Genomic DNA, 26,182 nt, shown 5'->3' on the forward strand with positions numbered 1-26,182 from the left:
TCTCTACCTGCCTCTCTGCCTACTTGTGATCTCTCTCTCTGTCAAATAAATAAATAAAATGTTTTTAAAAAAAAAGAATTAGTAGTAAACATAGAATTAGTGACATAGAATTAGTCTTCAGTTTATGTTAACTGAGTTATGGCTGAGTGTATGCATACAAAGTATGCATACTTTGCATACTTTACTAAGTATTCATAAAAAAGGAAACCCCTTCATAGGAGGACTGGCCTTTTAAGTTTAAACCTAAAAATTACAGTAAGAAGTATGGTTGGACATACATAACGAAAGTACTAACATTTTTAGAATATGAAGATAAGGTGCATTTTAGAATTGTAGAACATTTACCACATTTATGGGAAGCTTATGGTAATTATCTTTGCATATTGCATGGGGAGGGGAAGCCTGGTGTGTGAGGTTTAATGGAGAAGAGAGAATTTCATCTCATAAAATAGGATTTTTCTAAGCACATGATACTAATTTGAAGTGGACTTAGTTGAGACAGTGAATACCTTTTGTTTTAGCTAAACAGAGCTTGGATTTAGCAAATGACAGTTAGAAGAGTATGGCATATATCTTAATGGATGCTTTTTGAAACATTAGGTAAATCCAATATTTGAATGCAAGCCTTAGGCATATGATGAGCAACATGACTTGGTAATGATTATGTCATTTAAATTACAACTTTATATTTTTGCAGAGTTCTAAAGTTCCTGTTGCTTTAGACAATGGATGAGCAATCACAAGGAATGCAAGGGCCACCTGTTCCCCAGTTCCAACCACAGGTAATTTCTTCTAATGAAGGCTGGTGTGTGTGTGTGTGTGTGTGTGTGTGTGTATAAAAGTTCCTTTAAGGAATAAAATAGCCCCCCAAAATGCTAATTATGAATTCCAAGTTTTAGTCAGAATTGTGTGTATTTCTTTTCTTTTCTTTTTTATTTATTTGACAGACAGAAATCACAAATAGGCAGAGAGGCAGGCAGAGAGAGAGAGGAAGGGAAGCAGGCTCCCCGCCGAGCACGGGGCTCCATCCCAGGACCCTGGGATCATGACCTGAGGCGAAGGCAGAGGCTTTAACCCACTGAGCCACCCAGGTGCCCCAGAATTGTGTATATTTTTAGATATTGTTTTAGAATACTTAATTCTCATGTACAAACATTAAAAAGCTGGCAGCTTTAGATTTTGACTTAATTGAATGACCTGTAGGCTTTGAGAGTTAATATTAGACTAACAGAAAAAAGAACACACATTGAGGCTGTGCCCACCTTGTGGGGATGCCTGTGTATTTGGTCCCGTCTTTGCTTTGGCTGGCTGATCTGCCTTATCCACAATTGCCTTCCATTATTGCTACTTTTCTCATGTTCTCTCACGTGTAGTATGTTTCTCCTGTTAGGTGGTTGCTTGCTTTTTTGTAAAATGAAATGAAGTAAAAGGAATACTTCCTATTATACAAAGCTTCCCATTAAGCTCAGGGTGTAATGATAGGGTTGCAATCACAAACACCCCCATGGGGGCAAAACCTCATTTTTATTGTCATTCATAAAAGCCATATTTCTCCGTTTTGTGTATGAGGCATTCTGTAATATGTCTCAAATTTACTCTGCTTATCTTATCTCAGTTTTGCTTAGATAGTAATTCTGAAATTGTTGGAAGAATTGATGGATGTTCTTTCAAATGAGTTCTGTAGTCATAGGTTGGGGGGACTTGGGCTCACAGTTACTTTATGACTATCCTTGCTCAGAGCCTTTCTTATTCTAATGTGCATTTTAAATTTCCAAGAGGACATAGGGTGTAGTGTTTTTTACCTTTACTTGACTGTGGGACCCCAGTGAGACTTTTTTTAAAGTGTCTATTGACTTCTTCCAGGGTTGGTGTCTAAAACACAGTCCCGAAAATACTGCCTACACGTACACCACCTTTTCTGCCTCTGTGATTTTGTTCACTTGGCACCTTCATTTGTCTCTCCAACTTTTGAACTCCTGCCCATCTTTCAGGCACTACCTAAAATGCCATTTCTATCGTGAAATTTTTTCTGATTTTCTGAATGTAATATCTTTTCTTGGAAACCTGATGATAGACATTCTTTATATGTCTTACGGTATTTATAAAATAACCTTTGTGTTATTTTATGTGGACATTTTCTTGTCTCTACCAGGTTAAATTCTCTTTGAGGAAGAGGACTTTCTCTTACTTTGGTACTGTACTTCCTTACATGGAGCAGGGCCTCCACAAGAATGTGTAATTGAAGCCAACCAGGGACTCACTCAAATGAAGAAGTTTAAATTAGCCCTTTACCTAATTGAATTTTACATTGCTTTTCTTTGTGATACTCACCTGAATTCTCTGTATTCAGAAAAGAGACCCTTCAGCTTAATGTAAGGGCAATATTTTAATTTCTTTATTTTTAAGTTTTGAATTAAATTCCAGGTCGTTAATATACAGTGTCCGATTTTTTTTTTTTTAAGATTTTGTTTATTTATTTGACAGAGATCACAAGTAGGCAGTGTGGCAGGTGGAGAGAGAGGAGGAAGCAGGTTCCCTGCTGAGCAGAGAGCCCGATGTGGGGCTCAATCCCAGGACCCTGGTTTCATGACCTGAGCCGAAGGCAGAGGCTTAACCCACTGCGCCACCCAGGCGCCCCCTACAGTGTCCAATATTTTAATTTCAGGATGGTTGTTTTGTAAGATCTACTGCCTGTATTTTGTGTTCTGGTCATAAATTACTGAGATTGTACTAAGCAACTTCTAACTATCAAATAGATGTAAACACATCCTAGTGCCCATTTTACACATCTAGGCAAACACTGTTGTTTCATAGTATGCTGTGTCTAGTGAAGACAGTAAAAGAAGCACTTCTGAAAATTAGATGGTTCGTGTTATGATTTTGAAATCCACAGTTTGGAACAGCCTTTAGTTTCTAAGGGGGGGAAAAAGCACTTTCATTTTTGCCTCCTACTGAGTCACCAACCAGGAAAGGTCGGAGTGGCAGTAGGAGGCAAACATGAAAGTAATTGTTTTCCTATGAGACACCAGGCTGCCACACAGCATACATTGCAAGATTATATATGCGGTTCTGCATCTCTTTTCACACTGTTCCCTTTAGTTTATGCCTCCTGCTGCTGCTCCTGTGTGGGTGGACCTCTCTCCCTGTTGGAAACAGGCAAGTGTCATCCCAGGTTCTGGCTGCCTGTGGCAAGTGGGGGAAGGGAGAAGGATTTTTTTTCCCCCTTCTCTGAACTGATAGTGTGAGATAGTGAAAGAAAAATTACCTGACAAGAGCTTATAGGCGTTATTGCTTGTTAGGTCTGTGAAAAATGTTACTGCTCTCAGTAGTGTTATTTTAAAGGGCTGGGAAAGCACAGGGTCTGTCCGGGGTTGACAACCTTCTTTTGTTTTGTTCCACACCATTGGCCTGAATAACAGGGGTGATATGGCAACATATGGTTAGCCAAGTGACTTCTTTCACTTTTGTTATGCTAATATCAGTGTGGACATAAACAGAAATCAAGGGAAGTCAGCTTTTTAAGTGTCAAATACCAATTATACCCTGTTATAATGATGAGTGATGTGTATTTTTGGCATATCTTTCCTTTCCTTGTTCCAAGATGAATGCTGTAACCCCAAAATGCATAATATATGGTTCTTATTTTTAGTATAGGAGTTTCTTTCTTTTTTTTTTTGTTTTTTTGAAGTTTTAGATTGTGAGATTTATGTATTTTTTCAAATGTGTTTTTCTATTATTGCCATTCTCTTTAACTTAGGGAAAATTTGTCCTCTCAGCATCCATTTTTTTTTCCCTTCCCTTCCTTCTTTCCTTCTTTGATTCCCTCCATGAAAGCCTAGAAGGTACTGCAAGGATTTTGACTAAATTTTATTCTATATATTCTTAATGCTTTAGAATTCCTATTTGTGGAATAATGGATTTGGCTTAATATTTTTTTTTAAAGACTGTGTATAATATAATGACAAATAAATAGTAAAATGTTTGCTTTCAACTATGAGACTAATTTTTAACAAGGAACGTTTACAACTAACATTTTGTGAGAATTTTGATTTATGGGCATTGATTGAAGAGTGCTGTGGTACTTCACATTTTTATCATAAATGTAAATATGGAACAATTATTAATCAGTACAGTTCTAATGATTTCTGGGGGTGAGTAGAAGGGGAATAATTTTTTTAAAGATTTTATTCATTTTTGACAGAGATCACAAGTAGTCAGAGAGGCAGAGAGAGAGGAGGAAGCAGGCTCCTCAAAGAGCAGAGAGCCCTATGCAGGGCTTGATCCCAGGACCCTGGGATCATGACCTAAGCCGAAGGTGGAGGCTTTAACCCACTGAGCCACCCAGGCCCCTTGAAGGGGAATAAATTTTAATTGCAATAATCTTCAGGGTTTAAATTATAATTATTACTTGTAAATTTGTAGATAACTAGTGTAACACTTTGGCCACCTCTGAAGGAGGGAGAGTACCCCACATTTACAGCTAGAAAAATAGACAGTCTTTGTTTTACAGCTTGGAAGGTACGAAAATCTTGTCTTGCTGTTTTCCAATCCAGGCAGTAGGGTAGACTGACCATTCCTTAAAGCTTCATGGCAGCCCAAACTACAGTCCACTTGTGCTTTTTGCATCTCTGTGAAAGGAATGTGAAGAGTTGAGATGAGGTTTACCTTGTAGCATGTCAAGCTAGTAATCCGGGTGCACTGTGGGCCAGAGCGACGCAGCCCCCAGTAGACTTTGTTGAGTGGATAGGATTTTTGGACATGAGAACTGTATTGCCTTCCTCTGTCTTTAGCTCATCTTAGAGAATTACTTTCTTTGTGAAATAAGGTCATCATTTACCTTCTTTTGATAAATTGATTTTGCCAAGGCACCTTTCATATAGCGTCGAGTAGAGCTTCTATTTTGGGGAGTCTTTATATGTAGTGTTCTCCTTTTAACAGTTTAGTTCATTGAATAACATTGTTGATAAAGGTACAGGAGAATGAGCAGCAGCTGTTTTGAGGAAAGAATACTCTTGCCATGATTTAAAGTCACGACCGTGAACCTCAAGTAACCCTTAATTATATATGTCATTAGCCATATCCTGAGTGCCTCGGCTCCCCCACTTCCTCAGTGACGACTTCATCTTTTTTCTCCTCGGCTCCCAATACTTTCTCCCCCACGCCCACTCTCAGCTAATGCCCTTGTTTCCTACTTCACTTAAAAAAACTGAAACAATCAGAAGAGATCGCCCACTGACTCCTGCCATGGATATCCTCCTCCCAGAACCTTGTATACTCCTGTGATCTGCTTTTTCTGTTACCAGGTGAACTGAGCCAACTGTTCTTAAAGGCTGGCGCTCCCATGAGCCCCAGATCCCATCTCCATCTCCTGCTTATTTCAGCTTTCTCTACTGAGTCCGTCCAGTCACATACTATTGTGCTGTTATTTCTTCCATCAAACAACAAACCGAACCAAACAAACTCAAAAAACAGCTTTTGAAGTCCTTCTTCTCTCCAGCTGTTGACCTATTTCTCTGCTGCCTTTTATTGCAAAATTCCTAGAAAGATTTATTTGTAGTTTTGTCTCATTTCTCCTTTCACTCCCTGAAACGTACTCCAATTCAGCTTTCTCCCTGACAATGCCGCTGAAACTGCTCTTGCCAGGATTGTACTTCCATGTTGTTCAGTCCAGCTGTCTGTTCTTAGTCCTCGTCTTCCTGACTTACCAGCTACATTTGATAGCGTCGATCATCCTTTCTTCTTTGAAGCCTGTTCGTTGCTTAGTTTCCGAGAACTTTGTTTTTCTCTTGTCTTAGTGGTCCCTCATTTGCTGATTTCTCCTCACCTGAACCTGTAAACAATTTGGGATTCTTAGTATGATCTGTATGCTGGTGACTCAGATTTATATTCAGTGCAAACCTGTGTCCTGAATTCCAAACTCATGCATCCACTTGGATACTTGACAACAGATTTACATGCCCCAAACCTAAAATGCCTGAAACAGACCTCTAAATATTCCACCTAAAACTGTTCTATCTACAGTCTTCTCTTTCTCTCTCTCAAGCTCTTTCTCTCTTTTTAAAAAAGATTTTATTTATTTGAGAGAGAGCATGAGCTGGGGGAGAGAGGGAAGCAGGCTCCCTGCTGATCAAGGAGCTGGACATGGGACTTAATCCTAAAACCCTAGGATCATGACCTGAGCCGAAGGCAGATGCTTAATCGACTGAGCCACCCAGGTACCCAGCTATAGTCTTTTCTATGACAATTAGTGAGAGGCCCATTTTTTCATTTGCTAGGCTAAAATTTTTAGAGACATTCCTGACTCCCTCACATCCCTGTCATCTAATCTCTAATCTGTTAATAGATTCCATAGGCTCTATCTTTAAGATATATTTAGAATCAGAATACTTCTTACTCTCTGCTACCACTCTGGTCAGAATTATTTTAACTTTTCACATACCTTGTTGTGATAGCCTCCCACTTGGTCTCCACTTCCACCCTTGCCTCTCCTTGTCTTCTCAACACAGAAGACATAAAATTATACAAAATTTAAATATAAAATATAACATTATAGTCAAGTGATGTCTGTTTAAAACCTTCTAGTAGTTTCTCATCAGCTTGCTCACTCATCTTCTTCAAGTGTATATTTAAATATCACATACTTTGATCATTCAGTGAAAATTGAAATTTCATTCCAACACAGTATGCCTTTGCTGCCATATTTTTTCTCTATGGAATTTATCACCTTAGCACTCTTTATTTTGTTCATTGTCACTGTTCTGCTTGAGTATAAGCTTTATCCCTAGTGCCTAGAATAGTACCTAGATACATAGTAGACATTCAGTAAATATTTTTGAATGAATATAAACTTGGTGTGAAATCGATCAATTCTCTAAGCACCACCTTTTTGAATATGAATATTAAAATATACAAGTATCTACAGATTTTCTCTTTCATTGTACAAGTAACTACCTATGTCCCTCATTTCTTATTGAACATTTTTTTTTCCACTTCTTTGTTTTTAACTGGAATGTACCTCTTTCCCCCAAGGACACTGGTTTTCCCCCTTAACTGTCCTAAGTAGAGTCTACTTGTTCTTTAATAGCCATAAACCGTAAGGATCAGGAGGAAGCAAGAGCTGTACTGAGGCTTCTGCTTCCCATCTAAAGGATTTTCACCTTTCTGACAGCTGTGATCTTCTACCCTCCTCATCACTCCTCACATTAGTTGAAAACTTGACCACCTGGCTCACTGTCTTACCACCTTCATCCTGCTTTTGTCTGGGGTAGTGGTATGGCCACTACTATTGGCACCTACCGATTATTGAATTCTTTAAAATACACCTACCTTGTGCTAAGCATTTTGAATACATTGCCTCATTTACTTCTAACAGATAACATACAAAGCATTATTTTTCATACTTTACAAATAAGAGACTGAGGCTCAGACTAATTAATTAATTTGCCCATGGTAACATAGCTAGTTAGGGGTAGAGCTGGGATTTGACCCAGGGTTGTCTGACTCCAAGCCAGTGGTTCTTTAACTTTTGCAGAGAAAGTTCCTCATATATTTCCTGGCCAGTTTGATCTTAATCACCATGGCTCTTAATATTTTTTTTAAAAGATTTTATTTATTTATTTGACAGACAGAGATCACAAGTAGGCAGAGAGGCAGGCAGAGAGAGAGAGAGAGAGAGAGAGAGAGGAGGAAGCAGGCTCCCTGCAGAGGATCCCAGGACCCTGGGATCATGAGCTGAGCGGAAGGCAGAGGCTTAACCCACTGAGCCACCCAGGCGCCCCGACCCTTATTATTTTTATAGGTACCTCGAGCTCTTAGTCTTCAAAATGAAATTTATTGTATTTTGCCCAATATTGCATTTTTGCTTGTGATTATTACCACCATCCATCTGGTTGATCAAGCTACAAACAAGGGACTCTCATATCTTATGTTTAGGTGGTTTCCATGTTCTCTTGATTTTATTTCTTAAAAAGCTATCAGTTCTGCTGATTCCCTACATTGTGACTTGACTACTCTAGTTAAGATTATTGTCGCCTTTTGCCTGGGTTATTGCAGGAACTTTATGTAACTGAGCTCTTTACCTTTCATTTAACCATTTCTAGTTCATTCTTTACATTGTAGCATGACTTATCCTTTTAAAGTGTATATTTCATTATCTCATGCTCCTTAAAGGGCTGCCTTTTTTTTTTTTTTTTTTTTTTAAGATTTTATTACCCAACAGAGAGACAGCAAGAGAGGGAACACAAGCAGGGGGAGTGGGAGAGGGAGAAGCAGGCCTCCTGCAGAGCAGGGAGCCCGACACGGGACTCGATCCCAGAACCCTGGGATCACAACCTGAGCTGAAGGCAGATGCTCAATGACTGAAACACCCAGGTGCCCCTAAAGGGCTGCTTTTTTATCGCTCTTAGGGTGAATTCTGTATTTCCTTATATGACTTAGAAGGTCTTGCATCATTTTGTCTCCTTTTACTTCTCCAATTACATTTTGTGTCATTTCTTATTTTGGACTCAGATTCAGTCATGTCTTGCTTATACTATGCTATTTTTCATCTGCAAGTCTAAGGTAGCAAGGTAATGGTATTCAAATATATTTAGTCACTGATGGAACATAGTGAGCGTAAAAGCTCATTATAATGTTATATAAACTACATTTCATGATAGAGATACTAGGGAAAATGTTATAGTTGTGGAAGTATATAATTTGGAGACAACAAAAAGATAACTCTCAGAAAAAATAATGATTATTGGCTAATTCCTTATACTCATATGCTTCCATTAAATAAGATTATACTTTGAAAAGATATATGCATCTGTATGTTTATTGCAGCATTATTTACAATAGCCAAGATATGAAAACAACCCAAGTGTTCATTGATAGGTGAATTGATAAAGAAGATATGGTATGATCTTGCCATTGATGACAATGTGAATGTACTTATAGGATATTATGTTAAATAAGTCCAATAGTGGAAGAAAAAACCCATATGATTTCACTTATATGAACAAACAACTAAAAAAAAAAAAAATGACTCTTAAAAACAAAGAACAAAATGGTGGTTGCCAGAAGGGAAGTAGGTGAGGGGATGGACAAAATAGGTGAAGGGACTGAGAGGTAGAAATTTCTAGTTATATAAAATACGTAAGTCACAGAGATGAAGAGTACAGAATAGGGAATATAGCCAATAATATTGTAGTAATGTATGGTGACAGATGGTGACTATACTTAATTGTGATGAACATTGAATAACCTATAGAATTATTGAATTAATATGTTATAAATCTGAAACTAATATAACATTGTACATCAAGTGTACTTCAATTAAGAAAAATAATATGCTGTGTCAGCAGTGCAGTATTCACTTTTGTGGATCGTATTTTATGTCAGTGATAGTAGATAATGGCTATGCAGTAATGTTTGTTAGATGAATAAATTAATCTCTAAATAAATTAATCTCTAAAGGTCTACCTCAAGAAGCAAGAAAAATCTCAAACAGACCTAACCTTATACCTAATGGATCTAGGAAAAGAAGAACAAACAAAACCCAAATCCAACAGAAGGAAGGAAATAATAAAGAAATGATACAAAAACTTATAAAGAACAGTAGAATACATCAGTGAAACTAGGAGCTGTTTCTTTGAAAAGATCGACAAAATTGATAAACCTCTAGCCAGACTCATTTAAAAAAAATAAATAAATAAAAGAAAGCAAAAGATAGAGGACTCAAACAAAATCAGGAACAAAAGAAGATAAATAACAACAAACAGTGCAGAAATACAGAGGATTGTAAGAGAATATTATGAAAAATTATATGCCAACAAACTGGACAATCTAGAAGAAATGGATAAATTCCTAGAATGTATAACTTACCAAAACTTAACAAGAAGAAATAGAAAATTTAAACAGATCGATTACCAGCAAAGAAATTGAATTAGTAATCAAAAACTCCTAACAAACAAAAGTCCAGGACCAAACAGCTTTACCAGTGAATTCTACTAAACATTTAAAGAAGAGTTAATACCTATTCCTCTCCAATTATTCCAGAATATAAAAGAGAAAGGAAAACTTCCAAATTCATTCTATGAGGCCAGCCTTACCCTGATTTCAAAACCACATAAAGATACAACAAAAAAGAGAGATACAGGCCAATATTTCTGATAAACATAGATGCAGAATTCTTCAACAAAATATTAGCAAACCAAATTTAACAATACATTAATAAAATCATTCACCACGATCAAGTGGGATTTATTCCTGGGATGCAAGTTCAATATTTGCAAATCAATCAATGTGATACATCACATCAATAAGAGAAAGGATAAAAATCATGTGGTCATTTCAGTAGATACAGAGAAAGCATCATGCTCATTGGTGAAAAACAGCTTTCCCTTAAGTTCAGGAACAAGGCAAGTATGTCCACTTGCACCATTTTTATTCAGAGTGGTACTGAAAGTCATAACCATAGCAATCAGACAAGAGAAAGAAAGTAAAGGCATCCAGATTGGTAAGGAAGAAGTAAAACTTTGACTATTTGCAGATGACATGATACCACATATAGAAAACCCTAAAGACTCCACCAAAAAAACTATTAAAACTGATAAATGAATTCAGTGAGGTCACAGGATACAAAATCTATATATAGAAATCTGTTGCATTTCATACACTACTAACAAGGCAGCAGAGAGAGAAATTAAGGAAACAACCCTATTTACAGTTGTACCAAAAATAGTAAGATACCTGGGAATAATCTTAACCAAAGAGGTGAAAGACCTGTACTCTGAAAACTATTAAACATTGCTGAGAGAAGTTGAAGATAACACAAAGATATGGAAAGACATTCCATGCTCATAGATTGGAAGAACAAATATTGTTAAAATGTTTATACTACATCTACAGATTTAATGCATCCCTATCAAAATACCAACAGCATTTTTCACAGAAGTAGAACAAACAATCCCCAAATTTGTATGAACCAAAAAGACCTCAAATATCCAAAGGAATCTTGAAAAAGAACAAAACTGGAGTTATCACAATTCCAGACTTCAAATTACATTGAAAATCTATAATAATCAAAATAGTATGGTACTGGCACAAAAATAGACACATAGATCAATGGAAAAGAATAGAAAACCCAGAAAGAATCCCCCAATTTATCATCAACTAATCTTTGACAAAGGAGGCAAGAACATGCAGTGGGAAAAAGACCGTCTCTTCCACAGATGGTGTTGGGAAAACTGGACAACAACATGGAAAAGAATGAAACTGGACCACTTTCTTATACCATACAAAAAAATAAACTAAAAATGGATTAAGGGCCTTAATATGAGGCCTAAAGCTTTTACAAATCCTAGGAGAGAGCACAGGCAATAATTTCTGTGACATTAGATATAGCAACATTTTTCTAGATATGTCTCCTGAGGAAAGGGAAACAAAAGCAAAAATAAACTGTTGGGACTACATCAAAATAAAAAGCTGCACAGCAAAGGAAACAACCAACAAAACCGAAAGACAGTCTACTTGAATAGAAACAGATATTTGCAAATGACATATCTGATAAAGAGTTAGTATTGAAAATAAAGAACTTACACAACTTACACATACCCGAAGGATATAAAAAGACCCCAAAAAGTAATAATTCAATTAAAAAATGGACAGAAGACATGAACAGACATTTCTCCAAAGAAGACATACAGATGACTAATAGACACATGAAGAGATGCTCAACATCACTCATCATCAGGGAAATGTGAATCAAAACCACAATGAGATATCACCTCATATGTCTCAGAATGGTGAAAATCAAAATTGTAAGAAACAAGAGTTGGCAAGAGTGTGGAGAAGTAGGAACCCTCTTGCGCTGTCGGTGGGAATGCAAACTGGTGTCACTACTGTGGAAGTCAGTATGGAAGTTCCTCAAAAAATTAAAAATAGAATTACCCCATGGTCCAGTAATCATATGGTTTACCCAGAAGATGCAAAAACACTAATTTAAAGGGTCATTCACCCCTATGTTTATTGTGGCATTATTTACAATAACCAGATTGTGGAAGCAACCTGAGTGCCCACTGATGGATGAATGGATAAAGAAGAGGTGGTATATATGTACAATGGAATATTATTCAGCCATAAAAAGAATGAAATCCTGCTGTTTGCAAGTACATGGATGGATTTAGAAAGTATAGAAGTGAAATAAGTCAGAGAAAGACAGATACCATAGGATTTCAATCATATGTGGTTTTTAAGAAACAAAACAAAACAAAGGGGGAGAAAAAGACAAACCAAGAAACAGACTCTTAACTATACAGAACAAAAACAGATGGTTATCAGAGGGGAGGAGTGTGGGGGGATGGATGAAATAGATGAAGGGGGATTAAGAGTAACTTACCTTGATGAGCACTGAATAATATATGGAATTGTTAAATCACTGTTTTGTACATCTGAAATGAATATAACATTGTATGTTAAGTTCACTGGAATCAGAATTTTAAAAAATTGCCAGTACATATAGGATATCTTTATATTTTCCTTTATATCATTATTATGTGAGTATTATGACTTTTTCATGAAACTGTGATTATGTTTCAGACAGCTTTCTCATTAAGTATTCATAAAGCAAATATTTCTTATATTTAGAAATTTTGATAAGTACCTCTTTTTTCAGCCACATTTATATAGAATAAATTTAATTATGCATCATTTCTTTTTCTCTCTTGACTGGATCTCATTAAGTATAGATCAAGGGGAGGTAGATCAAGGCAGAACAAAGAGATGGAGGAGGAGTTTCTAGGAGAGTTGGGATAGAGTGTCCAATAGAAGGTATGGGGGATATGTGGAATCAATTAACACTAACTTCCAGAACCAATGAATGGGTGAGATTGAACAGTGAATTAGATTGCCTAGAGTGAATGAGTAAAGTGAGAAGAGAAGGCCAAGGGTAGTACCCTGTGGAACATAGAAGCATTTATCTGTAGAGTTGCTGGAAGGAAACAGGGACTGGCTATGTAGTGTGGTGGTTGAGAACATGAACTCTGAAGATAGATTGTCTAGGATGAATTCTGAGATCTCTCATTTTCTTGCTATGTGATGGAGAGCAAGTTATTTAACATCTATAAAACTTAGTTATCAATAAATGAAAAGAATAGTATTTTTCACTTCATAGAGTTGATAGGGAGCTTTTAGTGTGGTGCTTAGCACACAGCACTCATTAGTTGATGGTGATGATGACCACATCAAGCATGACTATGATAGTGACAACTTTTTGCCATAAATTATTTGGCCCAAAGATTTCTCTACCCACTGATTGTTTGTATATCACATTATAATCTTACTAAATCTAAATGTAATCTAAAAATTACATTTTTATTGCCTATGTTCTGCCCAAACTGCCTCTCCTTTTGCCGTGTTTATCCTAGTAAATGGCATCAAGATTTGTCTGCGTGCTCAAGCCAAAAATCTATGACTTATTCTTGATTTCTCTCTGCCCCTCACTTCTTATATTCAATTCATCAGCTGTTCCTTTGACTCTATGTCAAGATTATATCCTGATTCCAGCTGTTGTCATATCTCACTATAATTCCCAGGTCAAGTCCGTTACCTATGTCTAGTCTCCCAGCTTCCACTCTAGCTTTACTCATCCTCCTCTCCAGTTCCTTTTCCATGCAGCACTGTGACTTACCTTTGTAAAAGGTATGGTAGATCAGAGCACGCTGCTTCCTGTGTAAACCTCAAACTCCTTATTCTAGCCATCAGAGTACTATGTAATTTTGTCAGTGCTTACTTACCTCTTGAGCCTCATTCCTTACCATTGTCCCCCTTGACAGCCACACTATCCTTTTTACACCATCATTTTTGAGACATTTTCTCCAGCTGTTCTTTCTGCTGCTTCCTTTCCTTGGGGTCTTTTAATTACAATGTAAATGTCACCTCCTCAGGTCATCACTGAATTACCCAATCTAAAATAACCATCTTCTCATTTTCTGTATGTCATCCTATTATATTTCTCTGCATAGTACTAAAGAATGTGGAATAAGTATTAGATACTATTATGTATATGTTTACTTTCTTTTTGTTGTTTTTGTATTATGTATGCATTTGTTTATATCTCCTCCCTTGCTAATACTTGTGGCATAAATGAATAAACTTCAGAAAACCCCTTCCCTCTACTTCTCCCTGTCTCTATCTCTGTTTTCTTAGTAAGAGACTTTTCCTTGCCATATTTAATTTTTCCAGGTATGGCTGGTGGTGCTCATGGGCGGAGTGGGGGAAATGGGAGTATCTTTGTCATTAATCAACTATTCTGCTCATGATAAGGTGACAAAGATAGTATTTTTGGTTACATAATTTAGATACAGTAATTATTATGCTAGGAAGTATAACTAATGATGATTAAATGATACAAATACTAGGGTCTTATAAATGTTTAGCTAGATAATTAGTTATATATGGTCACTCATTTTCTTTTGCTACAATGAATTCCCTCCTTTGGTAAAAAGCCAGTAGTAATGATTAATGGCATATTGTTCAAACTGGTGTAAATCTCCAACACTTACTAATCTTTAGGAATTGGTTACCTTTGAAATAGTTCAAGAAATTCTAGGGAGGTAATTGTTCAAATGTGGAAAAAGCATGGATCATTAGACTGCTGGTGCATGTGGTGTTTTTTTGTGTTGTTGTTGTTGTTTTGGTTTCCAGTGAGGTTTATAAAAAGTTTATAGAAAATAATATTTGACAGAGTTGTGTTAAATATTGTTAAAAGGCTATTCTAGTTTGAGTAGATTGGTGATGAGTAATACCATTTTCAAGGCCAGAGCATGAATTTTATTGTTAAGTAAAATTGAAGAGCATTTTGAAGTTTGTTACTCTTAAATTTTGGAGAAATCCAGTAGCATTAATACAAAATATAAAGCAGGTTATTAACTTGCATAATTGGTAATGTGAAAACCACCAGTGAGGGATAGATTTGCAATAAAAATGAAAACCTTATTAATGATGTTAAATATTGTAATTAATACTGGCTTGTATATTAGATCATTGATAACAATACCACTAGGAATTATCAGGATATAATTTTCTCCCTGGGGTGTTTATTGAGTCCATGCAGTGACTCTTCTAATTTCCCGAGAGAGAATTGTCATAATGTTATCCTGAATTATCTTATTGCTCATTAAGTGTCCTTGCCTTCAAATTTAAAGCAAGTTAAAGAAATTAATTTAGTCCTAGGAAATCATTGTTTAAAGAGTCTGCACCTGTAAGACTAAGAACGACTGGCACAACAGAATAATTTTTATTTTAAAAAGAGAAGTTTTATATGAAGGAAGCAGTAGAAGTTAATCCCAATTAGTAAGATCTTATAGGATTAGAATGCATTCAGATCAACAAGAGGCGCATTAGTAAGAAACCGGAACATTTAAGGTGTTATATAAAGCTTCATTCACCCCAGGGTTTGTTTTCTTAGTTGTTCTCTATAATTTTGAATATTTATGTTATGTTTCTGATATTTCAGAATACTTTTATAATATAACCTGTTAGTATATAGATTCTGGAATGGTATGAGCCTAAACATAATAATTTACCACAAAAATGTAAGATAAATGCTTCCAAGAACAGTTTTAATTATGCTCTTTAAGTCAAGAGTTATGGGTATCTTATGGTTAGTAATTATGAGATAAAGTAATATTGAGAAACAACTTATACAGGCTTATAGTTATGTTACCCATGTTAATTAGTTACATTTTAAGACTTCTTCCAAAAATTAATCTGTTTGAAAATACTTCTGTGGGGTATGTAGTCTTTTATCTCAGTAATTCTAGAAGATGCTGTGTACTGAATTAGCCATGCCCTTTCTCAGTTTTCTTTTGTCATGAAGCCAGACAGTTTAGACTAGTAGGGTTTATGGGTTTTGAACGAGTTATTCTCCTCTTTCACGTGCCTGCAGTTTTAAACTTCATTTTAAGCATGTTCTAACCAGATAACCAGATTATAAACATGGTGTTTTTTTGGTACTAAATGCCCTTCTCTCAATAATTGTTAAAAGGACATTGGGTAGCATAACTGTAGTTGGACCCACTGTATTGTGACCTAAGTAGCCTCATACCCAAGGGGTTAGGCTAGTTTCCTTTGTGAATCAGGAAGATAACCCACATGATAAATGAGGTATCCCTGTTGGAAGGCAGAGCACAGGGTGGGGTGATACTAAGAACTCCTAGTAAGCATGCTCTTGGCATTGGGAAATCTAGCAGCAAACGAGAGGACATTAAAGGAGGCTTTTCAAACACAAGAGCCCTGTTAGAGTGAGTTGGTGGAACATTGTCACTGCTGGTACTCTTGGGGAAAGGAAAGTCTTCTTTGATACTGAGTATGTGCTCTATGCTTGGCTCTGTCCTAGGTACTTTATAATCATAGTCTCACTTGGACACAGTTCTTTGGGTAGGCTTACCCCTATTTTACAGAAGTATGAAACAAGGTTTGGGTAGCTTGCTGCACAAAAAGACACTGAGCATCAGAGCTGGGATTTGAGCCTAGGTCTTGCCGATTAACTCCAGAACCTCTGCCTTTTCTAAGGGGCTATTTGGGAACTCTGTGGATTCTTTCGTAATGCCATGCCTAGTCAGGCTTCGGAGCAAGATTGATTTGAAACACAGTGTTTAATGCTTCCCATAGTACTCTAACGTGGATTGTGGATTATGACTAAGTGTTCTTTAATAATGAAAAATAAGGGAATTCTCTGTTTCACCTGTGCGGAAGCTGTAAGAGGCAGAGACAGTTGCCTTGCTTTGTGGGACTGAAATTTTTTCCACTGCATCGTACTGCATTTCTACCTGCTTCTACTCAGAGCCTCTCAATAGTTACAATCATGCAGCATGTATTTAAAGCCTTTTCTATTAAGTTCTTTCGGTTGCATTCACTTATTTAGTAAATACTGATTATCTAGTTCATGTCAGAGCACCTTCATGGCAGCTGGATACAAAGATAAAACGTGGTTTCTGGCTTTGAGAAAGTCAGTTATGTGGAGGAAAAATACATATATGTAAATGAATAATTAAATCCAGTGAGATCCAGAAACTTGCTCAGTGCCGGAGTTTGTACAGCTGTTGGTAGAGTTGAATGACTACTGTCAGTTGCTATGGAAGGAGCCAGTAAAGCTGCCCACAAGCCAAAGATGATTCCTTAGAAGGCTGGCAGTGGAATCTCAAAGATGAGTTGTGGTTTGCCAGGTGTGAAGAGCAAAGTAATTTAGAAGGCATGGGGATAAGCACATGCTTTGCATGGAGAGGCCAAAGCTCATGGCGCACTTGGGGAACACTTGGTATGGCTGGTAGGGGAGGCCCATGGCTCGGTATAAAAATGACTTGGCCCTGTGTCCTAGGAAAGGCCTTATTATCTTTATTTCAGCGGAAGAAACAGCAGAGGTGTTTTTGTTTTTATAAAAATTTAACATCCTTTAAGTGACTCATACCAAATCCAAAAACCATTTTGTGTAGCTCAGAAAAATATCCTGATCATTAAGGGACTGTAGGAAACAGATGCAGTTTATACACCAATTTGAGACCAGGAAAAAAGCAATTTAAGTGATTTTATTTGGTCCATGTTTCATACTGATTTGAATCTCATTATTTTGCTGGGTTATTTATTCCCAGTATACCTCAAATGCTAAGCTATACACACACACACACACACACACACACACACACACACATATGGAATTGGACATCATTCAAAAAAGAGAATATAGCTCTTTCCTAAAAATAGTTCTTGTGTGGGCACTCGTTTGATGATATCTTTTTATTTAAAGCACCTAATACAGTGCTGCCTACAATAGGATATAATTCATGAAAATGAAGTATAGCATTGAATACAATATAATAGAATCATTGCTAAAGTATATGTATTACGTTCTGATGATCTCCTAAAGGAGATCTCCTACTACACAGGCTTATTTTTATACAAATTGCAGTGTGGCAAAGGGACCCAGGGGTAGCTGGAGATGTGCAGCTATGCTCCTTCTCATGTCAGCTCTCCATGTCTACACTGGGTGACAGGACATGGGAGCAGATGAGACAAGCTGTCACTCACCCACACTGCCCTTTGAAGAAAGGCCATAGGGGGAGAAAGGTGCCGCAAATGGGCTGTGAAGTTTACATACACTGCCCACTGTTAAACAGATTATGTCTAATGAAGTGTCTAATGCTCAGGCCATATCAACCTAATCCTTGGTGGCAGTTCATCCCTCAACTGCCAAAAAACACCGCCCTCTGGCCCTCTCTCGCCACTCTGGCCGCCAAGCGCAGGGAGGTGCCCAGTCTTAATAAACCAAGACAGTGTGTGATCTGACATGCAAATGTAGGTCATTGCATATGTAAATGTGTGATTACAAACCTGCATGCCAAAACACATTAGTGAGACTTTGCTCTCAGCATGCGGTTGTCACACTGTCTTAGCAGTTCACGCTAATATTTGTCAGTTACTGTGCAGACAGAAGATGGAATTCCCAGTTAAATTTAACATATATGGATTGTATGATAGTGTTCCTAATGATGAAGTTGTATTTTCCTGTTGAGATTGACAGGTTTTCATCAGGAGTAAAGAGGGTATGTACATATATAGCAGAAGAAGGAATTCTCTTTCTTTGAGGTTGCAGACTATCCTCGTGTGTTGATATTTTAAAAATTTTTTCTTAGGAAAGCGTAGCAGTTAAAAAAATCTCTACTCTTTAAATGTAACTTTTATTAACAGTTAAGAAACTACGAAAAGTTGCTACTATCTATTGACTATATCTAAGAAGTGGTACTTTGTAAGTTTCCTTTCTTAAATAGGTATCATGTTGTCACAGAGGCACTTAATCAAATTAATCTCAGTGACTCCAAGAAGAAATCTTATAAATGAACAGCATGTGTTTTGATAATTTAATTTTTCTTTTATTTTTCTTATTGTGTGTATTTTTGTTTTCATTCTTAACACATGTTTTTATTTCTGCTTTTCTTAATCAAAAGATTTGAAATTGAAGATATTTGTGAATCGTCATGTAGGAGTCCCATAATATTGAGTCATATTGTAGAAGATTTTGTTTAGTGACTGTGTAGCATGGTAAAGGCTATACGTGGGAATCAACTAGACATAGATATGGTTTGATAACATGAGAACGAGTTAGATGGCATATAAAGTCCTAATATATAGGAATTGTTAAGTTGTAGGTACAGAATGGAACCTTCCTTTATTATGGTAGTTGCTACTATTATTCTGTTATACCAGTTATTTATGGTATTATATTTATGGAATGAATTTGTAAAATTTCTTGTATACTGGTTATTTTGCATGTCTTAAATGAAGAATGGTATTTTTCTTGACAGTAGTTTGGACTTCCAGAAGAAAGAAAATCAGTTTCTCTTTTTGAGAAACATTGTATTTGAATTACAGTGTAACTTTAGCAGAATTTTAGAATTTTTGCTAGCATGATAGATGTAGTAAAATCAACAATGTTAAAAGTATTGGGGTTAAGGTAAAGTACTACCTGTATATCAAAATAGCCTTCTGCATAAGTCATGGGGTCATCAGGCTTAACAGAGGTTTATTTGAAGGACTAAGAGTTCAAGTTCAATTTAGTGTGTTTACCAGCCAGTGCTATCTTTGATTGCATTAATAGGCATTTAATGTTCACTCTTACTAGTCAGTGCACTAGTCAGACCCCACAAGAATGACATGTGTACTCCACGTTGGCTCAGAGAATAGAGGCGGTCCAGAAGGATGTGAAGAGAATGGTAAAGGCTTGGAAGAGTGTCCTAACAAATAATCCAGGGACCTCAGAACGCCTTCGCGTATTTGGCCAAAAAAGAGAAGCTATAAGGGTATTTGATAGCTAAACTAGGCTATTTTGTTATAGTTTGGTTTTTGGTAGAGGAGCTGAGATAGATCATGAGTGTCATGAGGAACCTAAAAGGCAGTGTGTGTTGGGTACGTGTTGTAACTTCAGCAACAGTGGCTGACTGTAGCGGGTATTCAAGTAACGTTTACTCTGTAACTGACTTAATGACTGAAAGAGTCTATGAATAAACAAATGAACAAAAGTACTAGGACAATGGATAAAATGTATAAGGAGTTGGGCTTTATCTCAAAATAGGAATGACAGTTGCGCTCCCTTCCCAATACCCTGTAACTATTTCTCTCATAGAGCATTTCTGGTTCATCTCTATTTTCCTAGCAGCTAATACATAGTAAGTACTAAAAAGTGTTAGTTAGAAGTGATTTTTTTTTCATGAATAACAGCAAAATATTGTTTAACAATGTAATTATGGGGGCACCTGGTTGGATCAGTCTGTTGTGTCTGCCTTCGGCTCTGGTCATAATCCCAGGGTCCTGGGATCTAGCTCCTTGCACATCAGGGAGCCTGCTTCTCCCTCTCCCTCTGTGTGCCACTCCCCCTGCTCGTGATCTCTCTCTGTCAAATAAATAAATAAAATCTTTTAAATTAAAAAAAAATGTACTAAGTGAAAGAAGCTCATCTGAAAAGGCCACAGACTGAGTGACTTCCACTATACGACATTCTAGAAAACAAAGCTATGGAGACTGTAAAAAGGTGGGTGGGGTGTGTTAATGGGGAGGGTGGGGGTAAATAGGAGGTACAGAGAGGATTTTTAGGGCCCTGAAAATACACTGTATGGTACTATGATGATGGATACTTTTATACATTTGTCCAAAGCCATAGAATGTGTGACACCAAGGGTGAACCCTAATGGGCGCTAGGAGCTTCGGGTGTCAGTGTAGGTTCATGAATTATAACCAAAGTAGCCCTATGGTGGCACAGATGGGGAAAGCCATGCGTGTATGGGGGCAAGGGCCTCTTCACAGTTTTGCTGTAACCCAGCACTGCTCTAAATAAATAAAGTCTTAAACAAACAAACAAACAAAAAACAGTGATGATGTGGTGGTAAATTCCCTGCCCCTGGAAACGTTCTTTGTCAAAGTTAAGTAACTCTCAAGAAGTTCAGATTTTCACGCATTAGTTGGCAGGTTGCACTGTGTGTGTGTGTGTGTGTGTGTGTGTGTATGTGCGTACACACATTCTATTTCAAGTCAAAGATTCTGTGAAAAAGAAAGCAAATATCAAAGGAGTACTAGATTGAGTGGGACAAGTTTATATTCTAGGAACTGAAGATAATTTTATGGAGTTCCTATCTAAAATTTCAGAAGTCTCCTCCTCCCCGGATATTTCATGTCCTTCTTCCTTGATTGATTTATTTTTTTTTAGCCCTTCTATCTCACACACTGTATATATATTTTTCATGTTTACCCTCTTTGTTATTTTTTTTTTTTCCCTGCCAGAATTTTTCTTTTGAGGGTAGGGATTATCATCTGTTTACTTTGCTACTGTCTCCCCAGGATACAGAACAGTACCTAGCATGAATGGCTCAATATAATATTTGTTGAATAGAATAGATGTCTATAGGCTTATCATAGGTATCACCTACTTATGTCAAATAGTTAATGATTGTGTGAATATTGTATGATTGAAAACTTATTCTGACTTTTTTAATTACAGAAGGCTTTACGACCGGATATGGGCTATAATACATTAGCCAACTTTCGAATAGAAAAGAAAATTGGTCGCGGGCAATTTAGTGAAGTTTATAGAGCAGCCTGTCTCTTGGATGGAGTGCCAGTAGCTTTAAAAAAAGTGCAGGTAAGATTATTTTAATTATGTAAATCGATGTAAAATTATACTATATGAATAATAAATAGAGGAAAGTATGTCCTGAATGATTAGATAATGACAGTCTTAAGTTGAGAATGCTAGAAAGGAATAAAAATTATACTTTAAAAGCTTGAATTGAGTGTAGTACACAGTGGAAATTAATTTTTAATTTTAATATTACTTCTGCGCTTTAAAAATTTAGCTGGTTTTGTTCACCCAGATTTAGTACTGACTGCAATGATCCTAGAAAAGCTTTTACAACTCCAGATTTTAAGAGGCAGATTTGACTTCTCACCACTTGCTCCTAACTCAACAGGTTACTCACAAGAGGAAAGTAGACTTTACAAAATGTATTGCCTAGAGTTTGTAAGTGGCAGTCCAGGGTATTATATTAATGTGGAGAACCACACTGGCAATAAATGAAAGAACAATGAAGTTAACTTTCTTTATTGGAAAATTTTAAAAAGAATGAAATGGATTGATTAAATCAGAGGATTGATGACGTGTCTGAAATTGCCATCTTGTATCTGTATCCTTCTGGAATCAACTTTGCTCTCCAGTCCTGACTTTTCTTTTGTTTCCCTCAGATTCATTTATCTTGTTCTAGCTCCTCTTACCAAGTCCTGACCTAACCCTAGTGGGCTAGTCCCATTGAGCTACCTGCAGGTATACTTGCCAGAACCCTGGAACTTTCATTCACCTGAACAAGTCTAGAAAGTCTAATGTCACTTGCCTTGTTTTTGTGTCGCAGGGTATGTTTGACATCACACAGTTTTGCTTCCCATTTTTCAGATAAGGCAGTTATTGTTCATACCTGCCCATAGACTTCCTATTTTACTCTGCAACCCTGATACCTTTTTTCTGTAGTGACCTGTGAGACCAGAGTTTCCTGTGTGTGTGTGTGTGACTTCTTAAAGCATCAGTATACTTGAAGTAGCCATTACAGAGATGAAGAGTTTTCCCTTACCTTTTTAAGGAAATATTAAATGTTTATAAAAAATGTTATGTGGCATATATGATATAAAGAATAATAAAAATGCCCTCATATCCACCACCCAGCTTAAGAAATACAGCATGAAAAATTTTTTTTGATCTATAGGTGCCACTCCCTTCCCTCAGAGGTAACCACGTCTGGAATTCTGTGTTTAACATTCCTTTGCTTTTCTTTACAGTTTCCCCACATCTGTATAAATTTCTAAATAAATCTGTTGTTTGCTTTGCATTTTTGGAGCTTTACATCAGCGTCATCACATGTTGGTGCTTGTGGCTCTACGTTAACCTTTTCACTGCCGTATCGTTTTCCATGGCTCGTGTTACATGTTGCTTGCTGGTTGGATTGTTTCTAAGTTGTTTATTATGGTAAACAGTACTGCTGTGCTAGTCTTCTGTGTCTCGCAAGCATCTTGTGTGACATGCGAGCATTTCTCTTTTGTCTGGGCCTAAGAATAGAGATGGTGAGCCACAGGGGATACGCATGGTAGGTTCTACAAGTTAATAGCAAGTTACTTTTCATAGTTGCACCAGTTGACTTTCTCATGGGCAGCATGTAAGTGTAGTTGTTTTCTCTCGTTTAATGTGCCACTTAGAGCTTAAGAAAACATAATATAGAATGCAGATATTAATGTTCGTGAAGCAGATGACTTTTGGAAGGACGATTCCCTTATAAAAGAACTCTGATCCATTTTTTAAATGTATTTATGAAATTTCTACTGTGCATGACTAGGCACCAAGGGGCAATAAAAAGGAAGCTAGTCATATGATTCCTGCGTTCCAGAGAAAAAAGAGTTTTTGTGGAACAATTAAAGGTTAAGCCTTGTGGCATGGATTCCTGATTTAAACAGGAGTTCACAGAATGGAGATGTCCGTTTGAGCCATTGGTGGAATCGGAACAAAGGCCGGGCTACCAGTGCGAGACCAGCTTCTGGAGAGCACTGGAGCCGGGATCAGGAATTTGTAGAATAGGAAAGTAAGGATTCACTATGGATCCTCATGTAGAGGAATAATCTTTAAAATTCATTTATTTAAAAGGAAAATTACAAACCAAACGCACAAAATGGACTGGAAAGAAGTCAGCCACTTATTTGCTACAGGTAGTGAATGCCAGAGGGTAGATGGATTGAGAAATTACCTGGAGGTCTCGAGGCTTCTCAGCTTCCTTCTCCAGCTTCTAACTGACTCTGAGTGTAGAGAAAGAGACACGGCTCCATTCCACCTGTACTGTCTTCCTTTTGATTGGAAATTTGAAAGGACATGAGTTAATTTGGGCAATCATATTTCCATTCAGTATTAGATGCCCCTCTAACTGTTCCCATTCTGCACCGTGATAAATCTCAGACGGCGGTCTCCTGCTGGGTGAGGTCCATTTGTGCTCTTGCGTTAGAACGTTCTTTTTCGCTTTATACAGCGTTAATACTGGGTCATGTTCCAGTTTAAACATAGCTTCTTTATAGAGGAGAGAGATGCTTTTGTAAAGATATTCATAGCTTATTTAGTTAGGAAATGGTGTCTTAAACCTTTGTGAGGAGAAATGTGTTTGCATTTCAGATATGGTATTGATTTTTGTGATGTATTAAACTTGTGCTGAACAATGAGTCCTGTGTTTCTTCCTTTAAGAAAAATCTCTGTAGCTTAAAGTGAAAATGTTTTAAAAATATTGCTAACCAGACTATCGTCCTTTCTGGAGAATCTTAGCCCTTCTTCAAAAAATTCATGAAGAATCAAATACTGGATTTCCTCATGCATCTTGTCACTTGTCTGAAGATCTGTATTACTGTTCCCAGCTCTTCTAGAATCTTTCCCGAATACTGTGCTTGGGTTCATAGGCTGAAGTGCTGCTTTTACAATTCGTTTGTCTGCTTCTATATCATTCAGGAGACACGTCAGAATTACCATCTACATTCTTCAGCTTAGTTTTCAAGGCATTTCTTTACTTTGTCCCACACCATCAAGTTTCACTTTTTCAAGACTTTAAAAAAACAGTGTCCTAAGCCCTGGTGACGTTCCTGTAGGTTTGCCTGTTACCTGTATGTGGAAAGAAGAGTGTGTGTCCTGAATGCCTGAACTTATAAAGAGATCTGAGAGCCTACAGTGCATGGCAGTGTTAACTAATCTTTTCAAAAATGTACCCACATCTCATCATGATTCGTTTGCCAAAATTAAGATGGTGCCTTAGCTGATGTGACATTTTTGAAATTCCATGAACCACCTTTGCTTCTGTCTCCCTGTTTCCCTTTGACATTTCCCTTCTTACCACTCATTCACTCATTCCATCTCGTGTTAATATTTGGTTCAACTCATGTTCAGTGGTCAGTGTGGAAGGCTTTGGGAATACTAAGATAAATAATAGGGCTCATGGGATTCCAGAAGAAGTGCAACAGAGAAACATCTGAAATCACAGGATAGGCACTGTAGTTAAGAGCGGCCTCCAGGAATGTTGGTGAGAGGGAGATTGGGATAAATCTTCACAGAGGATGTGACCTGGGTCTCAGAAGCTCTGTTCTTTATGTTAGAAGACTGTTAAAGAATTATTTTGATCTGGTACATGTAATCTCTGTTTTGTTATGCTTAGTTCATTGATTAGAGCTATGTAATTGGAATTTTTATTTTAGCAATCTTATGACACGCTACTAATATGAATTTTGAGTCTCGCTGTGTCTCAGTCCTTTGATCTTTGTTACCCTAATTTTCGGATAGTAGGTGAAATATTTTGATCTTTAGTTCTGTTTGCCTAGTCTTAAGTTATATGTCCAGATAACACTGTTTTCCTATGGGACATTCATTGTCAGAGATACTTATTGGAATGGAAAGTACTGTTGTATAGTACTAACAAAGATAAGGTACTAATGTATTTTGTTCAAATTCACCATTTTGATACACAGGTTAACTTTCTGAAGAAACGGTATTCTTTGATGTTTATTGCTTTACTTATATTTGATTATTCTAGTAAAACATTTATCAAGAAAATCGCTCTTTAAAGTATATTGAGTTTACCTTGCTTCTTTTTACATATGTTGATTTTAGTTTCTTAGAAGCTTTTGCATGTATTCATGTATTAGAAATTGGGATTGCATGCATTTAGAAATTTGTGAGCAATGATAGCTTCTTCCATAATGCATACAGATTAGAATACAATCATAATCTCTACAACTTTATATCCAATCTGTATTCAGTGTTTACAGTGATCACTGAATTCATCCTGCAGTTTTTATCAGCTTTGTTATTTGATCTCTGTAGATTTCCTTTGAGCCTTACAATAGTTATTTGGACAAATGAAAAGTAGGAAGCATTTGTAAGAATAATCTGTAAATTATATATTTTTTTAAATTGGAGAATAATTTAGTAATTGATGTTAGTTTAGTTGTTAAGGAGACACAGTTTTTTATCTTAAAAATGAAAGCTTCTTAATTTTATTTATTGTACTTGTAATTTTTTTAAGGCATTTCTTAGGCATATAAGAAATAGAGAAAATTTTTAGTTTTATTGAAGGTTTAGGGAATAGGGCAT

The 26,182-nt window shown here is 36.8% G+C and overlaps 1 protein-coding gene across 1 annotated transcript in view; it reads left to right on the forward strand.

The window, feature by feature from the left end:
* NEK7 (NIMA related kinase 7) overlaps nucleotides 1-26,182 on the forward strand; it is a 149,139-nt gene that overhangs the window by 55,074 nt on the left and 67,883 nt on the right. Inside the window, exons 2-3 of the mRNA XM_032878204.1 lie at nucleotides 698-782; nucleotides 21,527-21,667. Coding sequence (XP_032734095.1) covers nucleotides 726-782; nucleotides 21,527-21,667 — 198 coding nt within the window. The 5' untranslated portion in view covers nucleotides 698-725. The remainder of the gene's footprint in view (nucleotides 1-697; nucleotides 783-21,526; nucleotides 21,668-26,182) is intronic.

This window comes from Lontra canadensis, unplaced genomic scaffold, assembly GCF_010015895.1.
Source record: "Lontra canadensis isolate GAN:19392208 unplaced genomic scaffold, GSC_riverotter_1.0 scaffold63, whole genome shotgun sequence".
NCBI classification, from domain to species: Eukaryota; Metazoa; Chordata; class Mammalia; order Carnivora; family Mustelidae; genus Lontra; species Lontra canadensis.